The sequence below is a fragment of the Anabrus simplex genome, chromosome 2 (assembly GCF_040414725.1).
Source record: "Anabrus simplex isolate iqAnaSimp1 chromosome 2, ASM4041472v1, whole genome shotgun sequence".
NCBI classification, from domain to species: domain Eukaryota; kingdom Metazoa; phylum Arthropoda; class Insecta; order Orthoptera; family Tettigoniidae; genus Anabrus; species Anabrus simplex.
Genome location: NC_090266.1, coordinates 733,150,623 through 733,168,550, shown reverse-complemented (window position 1 = coordinate 733,168,550; position 17,928 = coordinate 733,150,623). Strand labels below are relative to the sequence as shown.

General features: G+C 37.9%; 1 protein-coding gene across 1 annotated transcript in view; it reads right to left on the bottom strand.

The window, feature by feature from the left end:
- Positions 1-17,928, bottom strand: part of LOC136864414 (transcription elongation factor SPT5) — a 214,654-nt gene that overhangs the window by 39,206 nt on the left and 157,520 nt on the right. Inside the window, exons 14-15 of the mRNA XM_067141381.2 lie at positions 13,047-13,242; positions 3,760-3,885 (exon numbers count right to left, since the gene is read on the bottom strand). Coding sequence (XP_066997482.2) covers positions 3,760-3,885; positions 13,047-13,242 — 322 coding nt within the window. The remainder of the gene's footprint in view (positions 1-3,759; positions 3,886-13,046; positions 13,243-17,928) is intronic.

Here is a 17,928-nt window from a genome sequence, read left to right as displayed (position 1 = left end):
AAATTGACAAAGTTGAACCTGTTCTATGGTGGAATTAAAGGCTTTCTGTGTTGAACAGAAGTCTCAGATCAATCGGGACCCCAATGAACCTTGCGCTGCGTGGAACAAACTTGTTGGATTGAAGTTTGTTCCACGCAGCGCAAGGTTCATTGGGGTCCCGATTGATCTGAGACTTCTGTTCAACACAGAAAGCCTTTAATTCCACCATAGAACAGGTTCAACTTTGTCAATTTTAATCTGGTGCTAGTCTCATTGGACAATTCTTCCCTCTACGCAAAAGTGGAACTTACATCTACAACTTTCTAGAAGCATATACGTAGTTATATATGTCAATCGTGCAACAGAGGAGCAACTACCAACCTGACTATCTCATCAAGAGTTTTTACTGTGACTTCACAAGATTTTACTCGTCATTGTGAACACTTCTGTTACTTTTATCATTATTCGCAAATACGGTTTTTTCACTTTTATCTGTCATTCCACCACCATCCCATCCTTTTAGATCCTCTCATTTCTCCATACTATTTTTATCACTATGTCTTTTACTGTTGTAATTTGGCTAGGCTGATGATGGTCCACAGTGGACCGAAACTAGTACCTTTTAATGTCATTGTAATGTTCTTGTAAAAACATCACATGATTTTTTAGTATTGAGTAGGTGGAATATTAAAATTTTGTATTTACTTTAAGCATAGTCTCAACTCAATACGGAACCTAACAATGAAGTTTATTACTTTTAATGAATTACAAGATATTAAACGATCACTTTGTTAATGATCTCACCTGCTATATTAATAACAACAACTGTGAATATTCTTTAACCCTGGAGTGGGCGCATCACGGCCTTTTCAACCCGGTTTAGAGATAAATGTTTACAGTTTTTTTTTTTTTTTTTTTTTTTTTTTGCTAGTTGCTTTACGTTGCACCGACATGGATAGGTGTTATGGCGACGATGGGACAGGAAAGGCCTAGGAGTTGGAAGGAAGCGGCCATGGCCTTAATTAAGGTACAGCCCCAGCATTTGCCTGGTGTGAAAATGGAAAACCACGGAAAACCATCTTCCCGACAGTCGGATTCGAACCCACTATCTCCTGGGTGCAAGCTCACAGCCGCGTACCCCTGACCGCATGGCCAACTCGCCCGGTTTTACAGTTCGTAACGTAGCGGGCCGCCAGTTTCCTTTCTCACAGTACCTTTCATTGACTTGTCCACTATCAATGTGTGTAAACAATTCACCCCTCACACTCCATAGTTTCAGCCTGAGTGCATTGTTCGACAGACCTGATCTAAAACTCCTGGCATGCCCCATGACGTATGCGTATTTATAAGTTAAGATTTATTTTACTTTTTCAGTTAATACAGTAAGAATGTGTCAGTTTTGTTTTATATTCACTTAAAATAGTGCCTTCGTATATACCGAAGTCCAACACATCATAGATAGAAGCAGGGAAAGAGAAATCAAAAGACTTATAGAAAAGGAACATTTGCCAAATGTTAGGATTGCCTGAAGAAGAGCAGCCCTCTGAAGCACCAAAAGAACTACAGCATATCAACCTTCCTGCCATTCTTAAACCTCTGGATATACTGGGAATTAAACTCGGGCTCCCAAAAATGCCAGTTAATTGTGCTAACCATTATGCTGGCAGATATTCTTAACTACAAAACACAGACATATCATATAATTGATCCATGCTTGCAATGCGTGGGTTGCACATATGAGACTGTTCACCTATTTGTGCAATGTCATTGGAGTTGCAGTACAATACGGAGGTGGACATTCCTTATCCAAGAAACACAAATTTACCACATGACCCTGATGCGTGTGCTCATTGTGTGGGTTGGACGGATAAAACTATTCACAAGTCTGTGTGATGTCACTGGAGCTGCAATATGGCCTGTACCTGCTTCGAAGCAAAATCATTCATCTCTTTGACAGATTACATTGGCAGGATCTGTAGGCGAGCTTAATTTTTTTAAATTTTCTTTGTCTCAAAAAGCCAGGGGGGTCAAATACACGAGGAAATATGGTAAGTGGGTAGTATTCTGGTACAAAGTGCCTTTCCACATATCAAAACATACAGTATGTTACACATAAACACCTGTAAGAAAGATTAACAAGGCATTTTAAAATAAGAGTATGTTTGCACCTATTATAAATGAATCATCGCGAGTTAAAGCTTAACCCCTCAGCGTCGCAGCCATTTAAAGAGCTTCCTACCCCGCGGCCGGATGAAATTTCAAGTACGCGAGACTGAAATACATTGATTCACTTAAAGTGTTACTACAAGTATAAGAGTAGCCCGATATTCACGAAATTTGGAATTCCTTATGACAGAACTGAGTACATGCAGATAATTACATAACTGTTTCATATTTCCTTAGTAATGTAGTTCCGTGTTATAGAGTTCAAAGCACTCTTCGAGACAGAGTCCCATGTCACACTCCTGTCAGCAGTACACTGACGTCTTCTTTTCGTCGTGTTTTGAACACACGATACAACGTATCTGAGGTTTGGATTTCTCACTCTTGGGTGCTAATTTCCTGATAAAATATCTTTCCTGCAACCTTGGAACTGTATTATCTGATGCGCGCCGGCCTTGAATATTTCTTTCCCCGCCCGAGCGAGCGCATTTTGTAAACAAACCTTTCACCAGCTGAACCCGATAAGGTAATTGCTCAATATTTGTCTCTGATCTGTGTGAATATTATCAGAGAATTTACGTATCATAATTCACTGCTGAAAACTTCCGTTTGATCTGTATAATTATCTATAATCTCCTACACGAAATTTCCAAGTACTGTTTCCTCCTCATCGTCACTGTCATCATTTAGCACTGCCACATCATCTATTTCAATATCAGTGCTGCTCATACTGTCACTACTTCCGACTAAACTTTCATCTGAATTATACAATATTTCAAGCACGTTACTGTCAGTCAAACGACGGTTGAGCGCGGTGCGTGACACGGACTGATGAAGCTGCAGCGTGACCGAAAGCAGCAGGACAAAACTGAATGAGGGGAATAACATTTATGACGAAACAAATCAACTCAATACATATTTCAGATGAAAGGTCGAGACATCGTCTTTCAAGCGAGATATATACCATGAACAACTGGCTCTCGTATCGTATGACAGAAAGCAGCACTCGCTGATGCCTACACAGAGCGCTCGTGGAGAGTTACGAAAATATTACGAGCTGAGAAATAAAGACAAATATAATAAATAAACCGCACTCCCAATGTACAAATAGAGCAAAGAATATCACGTGAAAAGACAAACTTCTCAGATCATCATTTCTTTATTTTATTCTGTGGGAAAGAATGAAGCAAACAGACTTTTAAAAAAAGCAGAGAATGGTGCTCAGACTTACCTGACAGATACTTAACCTCGTAAAAACAACTACATTATAACGATCTTCAATTCTTATTTACAACACTGATAAACCCGAAAATGCCTTTTTGGAAACAAAACAATTTGCATATCAATAACTCCAAAACTCTTCGCGCTATAGCCGAAAATGTGAAACCATGTATGGGTCTATACGACGTATAGAGGTCGGCAGCCACGGAAGAAAAGAGGGTCTATACCACGTATAGAGGTCGGCGCTGAGGGGTTAAAGGAAGTTATCATATGTAAAAAATCACTAAGGAAAAACCATTTTATTTAGGAATGTCTGAGTTTAAAACCACAACATCTAGTAGATACTATGATGAATACAAAATAGTACTTCACACTGAGAATAACTTATGAACAAACCTTATTTCCACCAGCAAGCTGAAGATGCCGCGTTTTGCACACAAATATTCCACCATTATCCAAGTACATCCTAGAATGCAGAAAGGCGAAGTTTCGATATAGATGTTTAATTTCTCCATCACGACCCTAAGAAAACACAGAAGAAATTTTATCATTAAAAATAATTCTTAGGCCCTCTTCAAATGGAAATATTCTTCAAAATGACACAGAAGTCAGTACAATAACACTAGTTTGCAAAATAATATTTCTCTCCTCCGGTAAAATGTTCAAAAGGTGATCTTATCTAACTCAGGTTGGCTGAGTTCAAATCTGCTCTCCGTTTTTCTGTATCACATAAGGATTTTTCACAACAGGTGTATCATTTACTTTAATATCATGACTTTGAACACACATCACTAAATTCTGACACCCCTTAAAGATCTGTAAAATGTTATTTAATAAGTGACCGTAAATGACCTGCCAGCAAAATAAACTTTTTTCTGAGGTTTGAGATGTTATAGGTCATTACAAATAATGAATTACAGTGTCAGAGTCCAGTTTTCTTACAGTGTACAAAACTGTCATAAAAGTTAGTTTTTGCCTAATTAAATGCAAAATAGAAGAAAAACCTGTGTAACATAAAACAGACTACCTACATACTTTTACAAAGCACCACTTGAGAAAAACTCTTTTTTCTTTGCCTGGAAGGATGGTGTAACTTAAAAAAGTTTTTTGGTCTGTCGAACACAGAAGTTAAATATAAATATTATACTGTAATATACCTGTAAAAAAATATTGTTAAACAAAGGAGGACATCATTAAGATAAGTTTTAGATTTCAAGTTCCTAAGTATTAAACAGAAACAAATATTTTAAATATTTGAGTGTGATTTGATAGAATCTGATCATGTTCTTTTAGAAACTAAACATGTCATTCTTTGTTTAATAGCGTGCATTTTATTCCTTGTTTAATAATTATTTCTTTTACATTTATGTTATAGTGTAATATTTATATTTAACTTGTTCGTTCGACAGACTGAGAAGCTTTTAAATTACATTTACCATAGTCGATACTGGGAAGTATGGCTTCCTTCTTAACCAGTGGAAGGAGAGTAGTGTTGACTGACGTTTATAGTCGTGTTGCATAGTTTCCCTCTTCCAGCACCAGTCAGCCAACATAGCTACGTTCCACCGTCCCTGGTATCTTCTTTCATTTCCTTTATTTGTTGGTGGAATCCTTCACCCTGCTCATCACCTAGGGCTCCCAAAATGTCAGAAAAATAGTCCAGATGATTGTTCGAGAACTGGAGTTTTAAACTCATGATGCAGCCGAGAGCTTGAAATTGTTTCAACGTATTTTTCACAATTGCCTTATGGTTCAGATCTTTTACATTTCCCAGAAATTAAGTATTACTTCTCTGAAAGCACATCATGCCTGACATTCAGCATCATTCACTGTGCCCAAAAATGCAGCATCCTTCACAAGGAGCCTAATCTGTGGTCCAACAAATACTCCCTCTTTTATCTTAGTTTCTGACAAGAATGGAATCCTTTGGTTTAAATGCTCAAAACACATACCACTTTCGTCCAGTACTTTTACAAATTGTTTAATGATCCCATGATTGATATGCAAGGAGAGAAGTAGTAATTTTTAGGATCAACCAGACTAACACGAATTACATTTTTCTCTCCCTCTTAGGCCACTTTTTCATTGTCCAATGTTTATCTCTACTTCTATCCCAATGACACAAAAAAGCAAGGAAATTTTGTGTAAGCTGCTTGTTGGCCTAGCAAGATAGCGGTTACCTTTAGGTCTCCACACCATAACCATGATTACATTGCACATCATAACGATTTTTTGGTTCACACCAAATCATGGGAATTCCAAAATGGCATGGATTTCTGTTTTCCAACAAAGCACTATTTTACCAGTATACCTTCAAAACATGTTTTATATACAAAGCATCCACTTTTTGTCTCGATCTTCAAGCTTAACTTTGAAATATGCACGGTACACTTTCTTAATAAAGGGTGTAATATTATGTTTCAGACTCCATAACAAGTACGAACCACATACATAACAAATTGTTCGGGCTGTTCACACACTGCCTTCTTGGTGCTGCAGAGACTGAAGCCATATTATATTATCATATCACTACACACAACACTAACGAACACTTAGAAATCATCTAATATTACACTCCGACAACAAGAAAAGAAAGACAACTGAAGACTATGGTCGTACTATGCTAAGATACATTTATCTAAGGACTGTGTTTATCTTAAGTAACCTTTTCTTTCCCCAGATATTTTTTTCTCTTCAGTGCTATCAATGCTGACAGATTTTATTACTTCCTTTCACCACATTGGTCTTGCATTGTCAAATCACCCAATCCTCTGAGAATTTTAAACACATGGCCAGTCAAAGATAAAGAACTGAGGGTGAAATGGGTGTTTTGTTTCACGAAAATATTCTCTGTGCAGGTTCGCTTTTTTCGATTTGTTATTATGTAATACACTATAAAGTTTCCAAATCATTCAATAAATTGAATACCATATAACACTGAGGTTTTATTTATTTTTACCTACGGATGCTAGGGGTGTCTTACCCCGTAGTATTTTTTTTCAGATAGTAAGTCATAATATTATGCATTCCACCAATTATTATGATGCAATTATTTTTTGTATGTGATAAAATTATTTTAATATTTCCATAAATTTGAATAATATAAGAGTTTTAGGATATCTTTTTATTGATATCTTGTAAATAGTATGATAAGGCATTTCTGTCTGCATTTTTTTCCACACTAATATTAGCATTGTTGACTTATTTCTGATGCCTGGTAAAAAAATTTGAAACATGATGAAATGAATTCAAATTTCCTTAAATTTACAAATCTACATAAAATATCTAATTACATAACATTCATGTGTGTTATATGGCAAAACGGTTGGTGTCTTTGAAATCAGCACATCGTTTTCCACGTGAACCACCTATTTTCACCAAAACCAGGAAATCATTGCAGGCTAATGTAATCAATTTAATGAATGACATTACAATAATATGCCAGTTTAAAGAAACCCAAAAACATATGAATTTCTTTCGTAAACAGAGGGTGATCTTTCTAATACTGATTACCAAACACTAAATTTAGAAATATCTATTACTGTATTCTGTTTACTTTTTATGAAACTCCAAAACATTTTTTAGATCTTTTTTATATTGTTTTTAAGAGTGTCCTTTAATTTCAACATTTTTATTATATCTAATGTAAACTAACAAGTGTAAATTCCTTTCTCATTCACAGAATCCTTAGTAAAAAATTTTAAGAAAAAGTTATTAAGAATTCATAAAAACAGCCCACTGCATCATTAGGGTCTTCACTCATTAGTAAATGATTCCAGCCATATTTATCTAACAACATATATATGACTGATTAAAGTCAGCCTTCTGGAACTTCTTCAGACTGACGGGTAATATTTTGACTCGCTCAGTGCTAACAACCAGTTCAATATACAGAGCAGGATGATTAGGATCTTCAGCCACAAGACGGTAGTCTGTTCTGAATATATTTCCTAGCATTAGACAGAACTAGAATGAGTGTTCTACTAATGGTATTTTTCATGTTATTTAACAATTTCAAATTAAATACGGCAATAAAATCCTATCAAGATGGCGCATGCTGTGGAAGTTCTGTAGGAGAGTTCCGTGTACCAGCCCTAATTAACAAAATAAACAGCAGACAGGAATGGTGAGCGTGTGTCAATAATTACATCGGACAACTGATGTCAAGCTCTAGTAAAAGCATGTCCATAAAAAGTGTAAATAAGCATGCATCAGACTTTGAAACAGAGTTCATTAAACAGTCAAACTGACAATCAGCTAGTGCCAGCAGGGCTGCCAACACTAACAACTGCGCCAGTGAAAATCTGACTTCCTTCCGTTCTGAGTTCAAAGACTTCCGTCAGTACATCTGGACAGAAATTTCTTATGTAATGGAGGAGCTATTAATTGTGCAACAGCGTCCTGACTAGCACGAAGCCCGGGCTGACAAAGCCAAACAATACAGTAGACGGAACTGTCTCCTCATACACAGGGTGAAAGAGGAACCTGCTGAGGATGTCTATGCCAAAGTGATAGAAACACTAAAACGTAACCTGCAAATGGACTTATTGATGGATGACATCGATCGTTGTCATAGACTGGGACCTCTATGCACATCAGCTGCAGGAGTCGTGACCTCGAGAAACAGTTAAATTTGTCCGGTTTCATGCTTGCGATCGTGTCTGGCGTGCTAAGAAACTCTTCAAAGGTACCAAAATATTAGTCATGGAATCACTGACTGCTACCAGAAAAGACCTGCTGAATCGACATCAGAATGCGTAACGTTTGGACCCAGGAAGCAAAGCAAAGTCATCTCCGTACAGGCCATGAAGGCCCTTGGAGGGGTGGAAGGTAAAGGCTTCCACTATCCATAACCTCGGCACTTGACGGGGTAGAGTGATAGGCTTTACGCCCGGCCACCTTTGCCCCCAGGAAATAACCCAGGAAGGAAGAATCATAATTCTAAGCAAAAACAAATTTACAGTCACCATTAAAGTGGAACGAAATGCTGTTATTTTACGACTAGGTGATTAGTAGAGCATATGACTCTTGGATTTATGTTTTAATTATAGGTGGTTTTATCATAAGTTTAATGTGAGAGAGTGTTTAAAAGATTCAAGTGGCTTACATATACAAGAGGAAACCATGGTAAGTTGCTCCCTGTTTAATTTTGATTATGGCGAACACAAGTATTACTATAGCTTTCTCTCTGTTCAGGGCAAACGACCTTTATCTTAACACTGAGCCCTCCCACCCTTCTCTTTCCCCGTCTTTTTCTCATCCCGCATACAGTCACCTGGAGAGAGAATTCTCGGCATTTCCCCACTCATTACTGCATGCCCATGTCAGTGCTCAGTCTATAATTGCCCATCACACTGAGCTGAAAGCTATTTTTGAAGGAAGCAGGGTAAAAATTTTGGCAATTAGTGAGAGCTGGATGAAGGACTCTGTCCCTTTAAACATGGTAAATCTACAGGGATTTAATGCAATTTTTCACAACAGACCAAAGCGTAATGGAGAAGGAGCTCTATACTACAGAAACAATTTAACGGGAATAATTACACAAACTTCAACATTATCTACTGCCACCCTAACTGAATGTACAGTATGTTTGATGAAGTACAGTATCTGCTGACAAGACTGAAGTATTTATTGGAGTTATTTATAAGCTAACAAAAGCAGGAAGGTTTACTGAACTCGAAGAAAATCTAATAAGACTCATATATACCTACGAACATGTACTCATATTTGGAGACTTCAACACAAACCTATTAATAGACTCCATTGAAGCAAATCATTTACGGAACATATTTACCTCTCGTAACATGTAAGTATTGCCACTTAACCATACTCACCACGTGTATATGTCCAATGGATCCTCACACCCTCTATTAGATTAACTTATCACAAAAAAACAGACAAACTTCGGTACCTGGTGTATCCTTCCCAAAACAAAGTTGAAGTGGATAACCTATAGAGATATGAATACGTTAAATCCTCAACAATTAATTCAAGATGCTATTGTCTGCCCATGGGACAAAATACAGTACTGCACTTGACTGACAATGCCGAAGAATAAAGAGATTTTAACACATTATTGCTGGGATTGTATAACAAAAATGCACCTAAACGTATTTCCAGGGTTACTTGCAAAGCTGCTCCATGAGTATATTATCAAATTACATTAAGTCCGCAACTGCTGAACGTGATGCACTACACAGATGTTACAAGAAGACCTTATCAACTGACGATTTTGAAAAATATGATGTGCTTCGAATTTGAGTTAAACAAATAATCAGAAACAAAATATGTGCCTACTTCCAACAGCTAGCCAGTAACTTGAACACAAAAAAGTACCTGGCAACAACTCAGATCCGCAGGTATATCCTTCGCCATTACCTTGATAGATGTAGTATTGCCAATTCTAACACACATATGTAACTCATGTCTTTCAGAACGCTTCTTCCCAGCTATTTGGAAGGATGCTTTTAATTCTCTAGCAAATTCTCCATCTGACTGTTAGCCTGTCTGCATACTTTTCTCGCTTTCCAAAGACAATTGCTCCAGTATTTGACGTAGCATTCACTACTTGATCACTTGAGATCTGGATTTTAAAAACAATCAAGAAGAAATCCATGTTAAACAGCAGCAGGCATGGTGAATATTAGTGTGGAGCACACGTGACAGGACTTCCTTGATAAATTACGCAGATATGCAATAATTGAAAAAGGCTTCACACAATAAAACTTGTTTAACATAACACAGGCAAGAAATAATATAATACACACTGCAAATCACATGCTAGTTTGACTTTAAAGTCATAGTTGTGACCTTTTTAGCTTCCTGCAAAACATCCTGAGAATATGTTTTGACATAACAGGAACCAGAACTCCTGGTCTTCAAAATAGAAATAGACTCCAGAGATTCAGTGGACATGCATGATCTGAACTCTGTTCTATTTTTCTTCACAAGGCTGAAATCATGTTCACATTCTACATTGCTAAGGGATATGGTCAGAATAGAGAGCATTACTCTAGAAATTCGGTTATCCTTAAGAAGTCCATTGGCCCCACGAATTCTTGATATTTGTGCCCAACTGGAATCACTTGCAGCATCTTGATTCACAGCCGAAATGTCATCTACCTGAAGAGCTGTGAACTGCCTCTGAAGTTCATTCTATCACCTCATCTGCAGTTTCATTCTCTTCCTTGCATAACATGATAGGAAACTTTTCCAAGAAAAACAAACGGAAGAAAACTGTGCATCTGTGGAAACTTGATGGTGTGTGAGGCAATACAAAAGTAGTTTCTCATTGATGAAAAGAAAAGGGATTTATCTTTTTTGCTAGTTGCTTTACGTCGCACCGACACAGATAGGTCTTATGGCGACGATGGGACAGGAAAGGGCTAGGAGTGGGAAGGAAGCGGCCGTGGCCTTAATTAAGGTACAGCCCCAGCATTTGCCTGGTGTGAAAATGGGAAACCACGGAAGACCATTTTCAGGGCTGCCGACAGTGGGGTTCGAACCTACTATCTCCCGAATACTGGATACTGACCGCACTTAAGCGACTGCAGCTATCGAGCTCGGTGAAAAGGGATTTATCTGTAGCCTATCCTGGAGATCATTCACTATGCTCGAAGTCTGAATGCCAATAACTAACTCATCATCACTTAAATGTCCGACTCGTTGGCTGAATGATCAGCGTACTGGCCTTCGGTTCAGAGGGCCCCTGGTTCGATTCCGGCCGGGTCGGGGATTTTAACCTTCATTGGTTAATTCCAATGGCCCGTGGCAGGGTGTTAGTGCTGTCCCCAACATTCCCGCAACTCACACACAACACATAACACTATCCTCCACCACAATAACACGCAGTTACCTACACATGGCAGATGCCGCCCACCCTCATCGGAGGGTCTGCCTTACAAGGGCTGCACTCGGCTATAAATAGACACACGAAATTATTATTATTACTATTATTATCAGTTAAATCATTTCTTCCACCATGTGCAAGATTAATATCACTCCCACATACCGTGCAAAAGGCAAATTTTTCTCCCTTTCTTGATTTTTTTTTTTGGCTAATGGCTTTACGTCGCACCGACACAGATAGGTCATATGGCGCCGATAGGACAGGAAAGGGCTAGGACTGGAAAGGAAGCGGCCGTGGCCTTAATTAAGGTAAAGCCCCAGCATTTGCCTGGTGTGAAAATGGGAAACCACGGAAAACCATCTTCAGGGCTGCCGACAGTGGGGTTCGAACCACCTATCTCCCGAATACTGGATACTGGCCGCACTTAAGCGACTGCAGCTATCGAGCTCGGTTTTCTTGATTTTAGTATGCACGGAAAATCAACAGAATATGATTCTTTAAATGTCTGGAAGTACTGTTACTTATTGGATTTATTCATGGTAATCTACAAGAGGAACGTAGCATATGAAAATGTCCGAGAACAAATGTCTCGATATGTACTGAAAATCGAAATGAACCTGGATCACTGAACGTCACATAAAATTATAACATAAACACTCAAGGCAGTCAAACACTTCATTAAAACATGTCAAAGCACACAAAGTCTTAAACCATTAAATGAACATGGTGCCAACCTCGTGAACAAAGAATATGCATACGATAAAAAGCATACACACACGTGGAACGAATGTAATTCTTAATTTTCTTCTTTATAATTTAATGGACTTCGCTAACAGCGCTATACCCAGTCACTGGAATGAATGTAATTAGTCCAACGAATACAGGAAACTGTGAAGCACAAAGTTATAACACAAAAACTCGAACACTTCATTATAATATGTCATAACCTTAAAAGGCCGAAACAATTGAGGAACGCCAACTTCGTGAACAAAGTACGTCAAAGAATATAGGTTAAATCACAACAAGCGAATGGAGCGGAACAAAGAATTTTCGGAGCAAAGACTGTTGACACCTAAAATTCACACGGAAGAACTGTTATCCCGGCTTTAAATTCAATTTCAATAACAACACAAACATTGATGCCTGCCTGGCATTTTTTAAAATGAGACGACGACTCCCATAGTGCATTAGCACTGATGGTGGCTCCAAGTAGCCTACGCAGTGGCCTCCACGGTATGCACTAGCCATGCATCTTGGTGGGTGTGCTATTTACCAACTGATGAGCCCAACTTAGCACACTGGGGCAAAACACTGGCAACCAGGAATGAGTTAGCTGGAAAATGTTACAATGTCCAATAATGGACCAACTACTTTGGTATTATAAATTTACTCATTCGGAACAAATATTTCAGGTTCCCTATGGAAATCAACATCTTTATCATAAGTGGTATGTTCCGAGCTGTCAGGGGAGAGATGGCGTGGAATGACATCAGTAGACGAATAAGTTTGAGCGGTGTCTTTAAAAGTAGGAAAGATCACAATATGAAGATAAAGCTGGAATTTAAGAGGACAAATAGGGGCAAATATTTGTTTATATAAAGGGGAGTTAGGGAATGGAGTAATTTACCAAGGGAGATGTTCAATAAATTTCCAATGTCTTTTCAATCATTTCTGAAAAGGCTAGGAAAACAACAGATAGGGATCTGCTGCCTGGGCGACTGCCCTAAATGATGCAGATCAGTAGTGACTGATTGACTGACTCAGGGATCACTGTTTTCAGAGAACAGAAAAGCAAATTGTTACATAGTACAAGCTAATTATAAATAATACTCACTGAATGAGGTCCATCTATCACTTTCACAATGTCCCTTCGCTGTATAGTATTCTGCTCTGAGTCTAATGCCACTGTGTACCTTGATTCCTTACGCTTCTGTAACTGTTGAGGCTTTACTTCCACTACTTTGTCCTGCATACTCAAAACATGGAAGTTCTCCCTCTCAAGACGAACAATCACACCGACTGTCTGTGGACTAACAGAAATATATAGGTGAAATTTAATGTCAATGTTAAAAAAAATACATGGAGAAACACACAGATTTCATAAAAACCAAAAGGAAGTTTTAATATAATGAAGGCTTTTTTTCTGATTTTCAATCAACAGCAAAACTCAAATAAAGATAACAGTTGATCTACCAGTGAATAAATAATTTTATTTTAATACAATAATATGGATACACATTTTGCCCTCATTAAAAACTTCATCAGTGTGATTCTTCAGATCATCATATAAATCACAATTAACACAACCAATTGGGATTTTTGTTCCTGGACATCAACAGTTGGTAAGACTGGCCCCGCGCTTCTGCTATGCTTAGGAGGGACCAATAAGAGTGGGGAAAGTGTGCTGTTAGATATTTTCTGCCGTTCTGTCAGTAACGCTCACGATGTCGGAGAAAAAGGTACACCCCTCCACTGCGCAACGCATAATCATAAAACTTCTTGCTCGTGAAGGAGTTACAGTGGCGGAAACTTGCCAGAGATTGACTGCACAGTTCAGTGATCAAACATTGGCAAGTACGCGTGTGTAAGGAGTGGCGGAGGAAAGGGGAGGCAGCACCAGTGAAAGCCAAGACACGACTGTCAGCTGTCAAGGTTCTTGCAACCATTTTCTTTGATTGACGAGGCATTTTGCTGATTGATTTTTTGCATAAGGTACGCACAATCAATGCTGCTTACTACTGTGAGCTGTTGAACAAGGCAAAGGTTTCATATCGTCGCAAAAGATGAGACCAGCCGATTCGACAATGCGTGGCCTCATATTGCGGCTCTAACTGCCTCCAAGCTACAGGAAATGAACTGGACTACACTTGATCATCCTCCTTACAGCCCAGACTTATAGTCCTGTGATTTCCCTTTGTTCGGACCGCTTAAAGAAGCTCTAGGAGGGCAATGATTTGAAGATAACAAGAGTGTGGAAGACTTCGTGCGCAACTGGCTGGTGACACGACCCTGTTCTTTTTATGATGAGGGCATCAAAAAGCTGCCCATATGCTGGGACAAATGCACTTACAAAGCAGGAAACTTATGTGGAAAAATAAATTGTAATTGCCTTGTGTTTTTCAATAAATGAATTTAAATAAAAAATAAAATCCTGTTCATATTTGATCCCTCCTCGTATCTCTAACAAAGAAATGTGATTGAAGATGCTCAAATACACCAGCCTCATGTCAGCAGATTTACTTCCACGACAAAAGTCTGGCACCTCTGTACCTCATAAACTATCAAAGTAGTTAATGGGATGTAAAACCAATATTATTACAGTAGATCTTGGTTAATCCAAATATTTTAAAATGAAAATTCATGAATAATTCAAACCTTTCTCATGGGCCCTCGACATTCCTATATAACACAATGTTAAAGGTTCACATTACATTTTAATGTTATATTGTTGAATTTGAAGATAGAATACTATAACTCCCATATTTAAAAAAATGGTGTTTTAAGGACGATGTATGGTAACACTGCCTTGCTGGAAGACAAAAGAAGTGCAGAATCATGCTAGTGATGGAGATGGAATTGTTATAATAATAATGTTATATGCTTTACGTCCCACTAACTACTACTTTTACTACGGTTTTCGGAGATGCCATGGTGCCGGAATTTAGTCCCACAGGAGTTCCTTTATGTGCCAATAAATCTACCGACAAGAGCCTGACATATTCGAGCACCTTCAAATAACACCGGACTGATCCAGGATCAAACCTGCCAAGTTGGGGTCAAAAGAACAGCGCCTCAACCATCTGAGCCACTCAGCCTGGCATGGAACTGTTAGTTGTGGCAAAGCTGAGAAAAAAAGTTCAGATCTTGGCCACTTGAGGGTATGTTCCTTGAATAATTTTCTACTAGGGAACAAACTAAGTTTCAGTACACACAAAATCCTGCTCATTAAGTCTATATCCAGCCATTTGGGGACGATTGGCAGAACAGATGAAATGAGACATTCCACTTCGAATTTGGAGCAAGGAGATACTTTGTAAAAGATAGGCTTTACTATCGAGGGACAACAAAATGGAAGTGATTAACCATTTCAGCCAATAAATAAATTTGATGTTTTACCTTAGGATCTTGTGTCAATAAATTCAAAGAAACAAACCAAAATTACCAGCTCTCTTGTATTTTCAAAGAAAATTATAAATGTTAGGCTCTTCAGTCAGCCAAAACTCATTTTGAATAGTAAATTTACAAACTACCTGCAAAAGAACACATATGGTAACAGTATTATACTTGAAAAAAAGAAACAACTTAATTAAAACAGAATAACATGTTTAGTTCTTAAAAGAACATCATCAGAGTCTATCAAAATAACTTGCAAATATTTACGGAAATGTGAAAATGTGAAAACATTTATGTTTATTTCTGTTTAAATACTTGAAATCTGGCACTTAACTACTTCCTCTTTTCTCTCCTTCCAAGCATAGACTGTGATGTGCTGATTATTTTTAGTGCCTCCCTTATTATTATTATTATTATTATTATTATTATTATTATTATTATTATGCAATCATTCGACATGTGAATGAAAGACTATGCTATTTGAGGGTACATTCTAAATGGTTTTACGTATCACTGGTGAACTGCCATGCCCCCACATACGACAAGGATGATCATGTTAAAGACTCCTTTTATGAGGATTTGTTAGAACTGTGGAATAAATTACTCAAACACGATGTCAAAATGATTTTGGGTAATTTTAATGCAAAAGTTGGAAAGGAAGATATTTTTGTGCCAACAATAGGAAGGGAAAGTCTGCATGACGAAAGCAATGATAATGCCATTGAACTAATCAATTTCGATACAGCAACAAACATGAATGTGCGCAGTACCACCTTCCCACATAAAGAAATACATAAGGAAACATGGTATTCATGTGATGGTAAGACTGCCAATCAGATAGGTTGATAACAGGCATAGAAGCTACGTAACTGATATCAGAGCTTACAGAGGAGCTGAGATAGGATCTGAACACAATATAATTGCTTCTGTTAAAATTAAATTGCAAACCTCTTGTAAGTCAGACTGAAGAAAGATGTAAAGATGACACTGAGAAACTGAAGCAGGAGGATGAAAGATTAAAATATAATGTGAAATTACAAACAGATTAGATATTCTGGGAGAAGATCCTACAGAAGACATTGATGAAACAAATGACAAAGTTTGTGAATGAAGTAGCAATGAAAGTGATACCAAAAGGTGTTAGCAAGAAAAAGAAATGGTTCAATGAGGCATGTCAAAATGCAGTTAATGAAGTGGCAATATGGCGTAATAAGTGGCTGCAGTCTAATAAGAATGTAGATGTTGAGGAACTATAAAGAGAAAAACAATGAATGCAGTAAATTAATTCGTAGAAAGAAAAGTCTACCTGAGACAACAAATAGAATAAATCCAAGATGACAGGAACAGGAACATCCGAAGATGTATGGAACTGTCAACACAATTAAACAAGGATTTCAACCAAGATTGAGTATTATGAGAGATTACTCTGGAAATTTAATTGCTGATTAGGACAAATTACTAAATTACTGTAAGCAATACGTCGATTCCTTGCTGAACTGTGATGATCCAGAAATCTGTATTGGTAAACCATCTAGGTCCCCATCAGAAGAACAAATACCAGACCAGAGCCATCATATCAAGAGGTATTACAAAGTATTATACGTTTAAAAAATTATAAAGCTTATTAAATACAGTGGAGAAAGATTACATAAATACATATATAACATCATTCTAAGGAAATGGCACGATGAAGTTATCCCAAAAGAAAGGCAGGAATCACTTATTGTCCCAATATATAAAGGAGGGGATAAGGAAGAACTTCAAAATTATCGTGGTATATCTCTTGTAAACATGGCCTACAAAATTCTGTCTTTTATTCTTTTACAGCGTTAAAAACCATTTGCTGAAAATGTTATTGGGGACAATCAGAACAGTTTTTGTAGTAACAGATCCACTACAGACAACATATTTGCAATTAAGACTATTAATGATAAGGTGTGGGAACACAAGGAGTCAGTTCATTATCTCTTTATAGATTTCTTCAAGGCATAGGATTCGATGATTGATGACGATGCTTGTTGTTTGAAGGGGCCTAACATTTAGGTCATCGGCCCCTAATGGTACGAAATGAGACAAAATGTAATGACAGTTTTAAAATCCAAAATCATCCACTGACCAGAATTCAAAACATGATGATGAAGAATGAACGGGTGAATATGAATTTAAAACAATCAGTGGATCCAACCTGCAATGCCCCACCTTCCCAGAAATGAATCAATAATAGTACTGGCCAAGGGACTGCTTCCAAAGCACAATCCTGAATCGATGATGCTGCTTGTCTAAAGGGGTCCAAAATCCAGGTCAACAGCCCCTTATAAGGGTACTTCTGGCTAGTAAAGTAGAACCATGGTATTTCTCATGTTGCGGTACTAACAAAAGTAGTGTAGACTCACGGTGTTCCACACATTATGGTACTACTGGCAAGTATTGTACGTCGCACAGGTAACGCAGACCTATGGTGTTTTTCACATAATAGTGCCGCTCATAGGCAACGCATACCCAAGGTGTCCCTCACCTAGGTGTACTAATCACGGGCGCCGGTATTCCCGTGGTGTTCCTCACATAGTGGGTACTAATCATAGGCAACGCAGACCCACAATGCC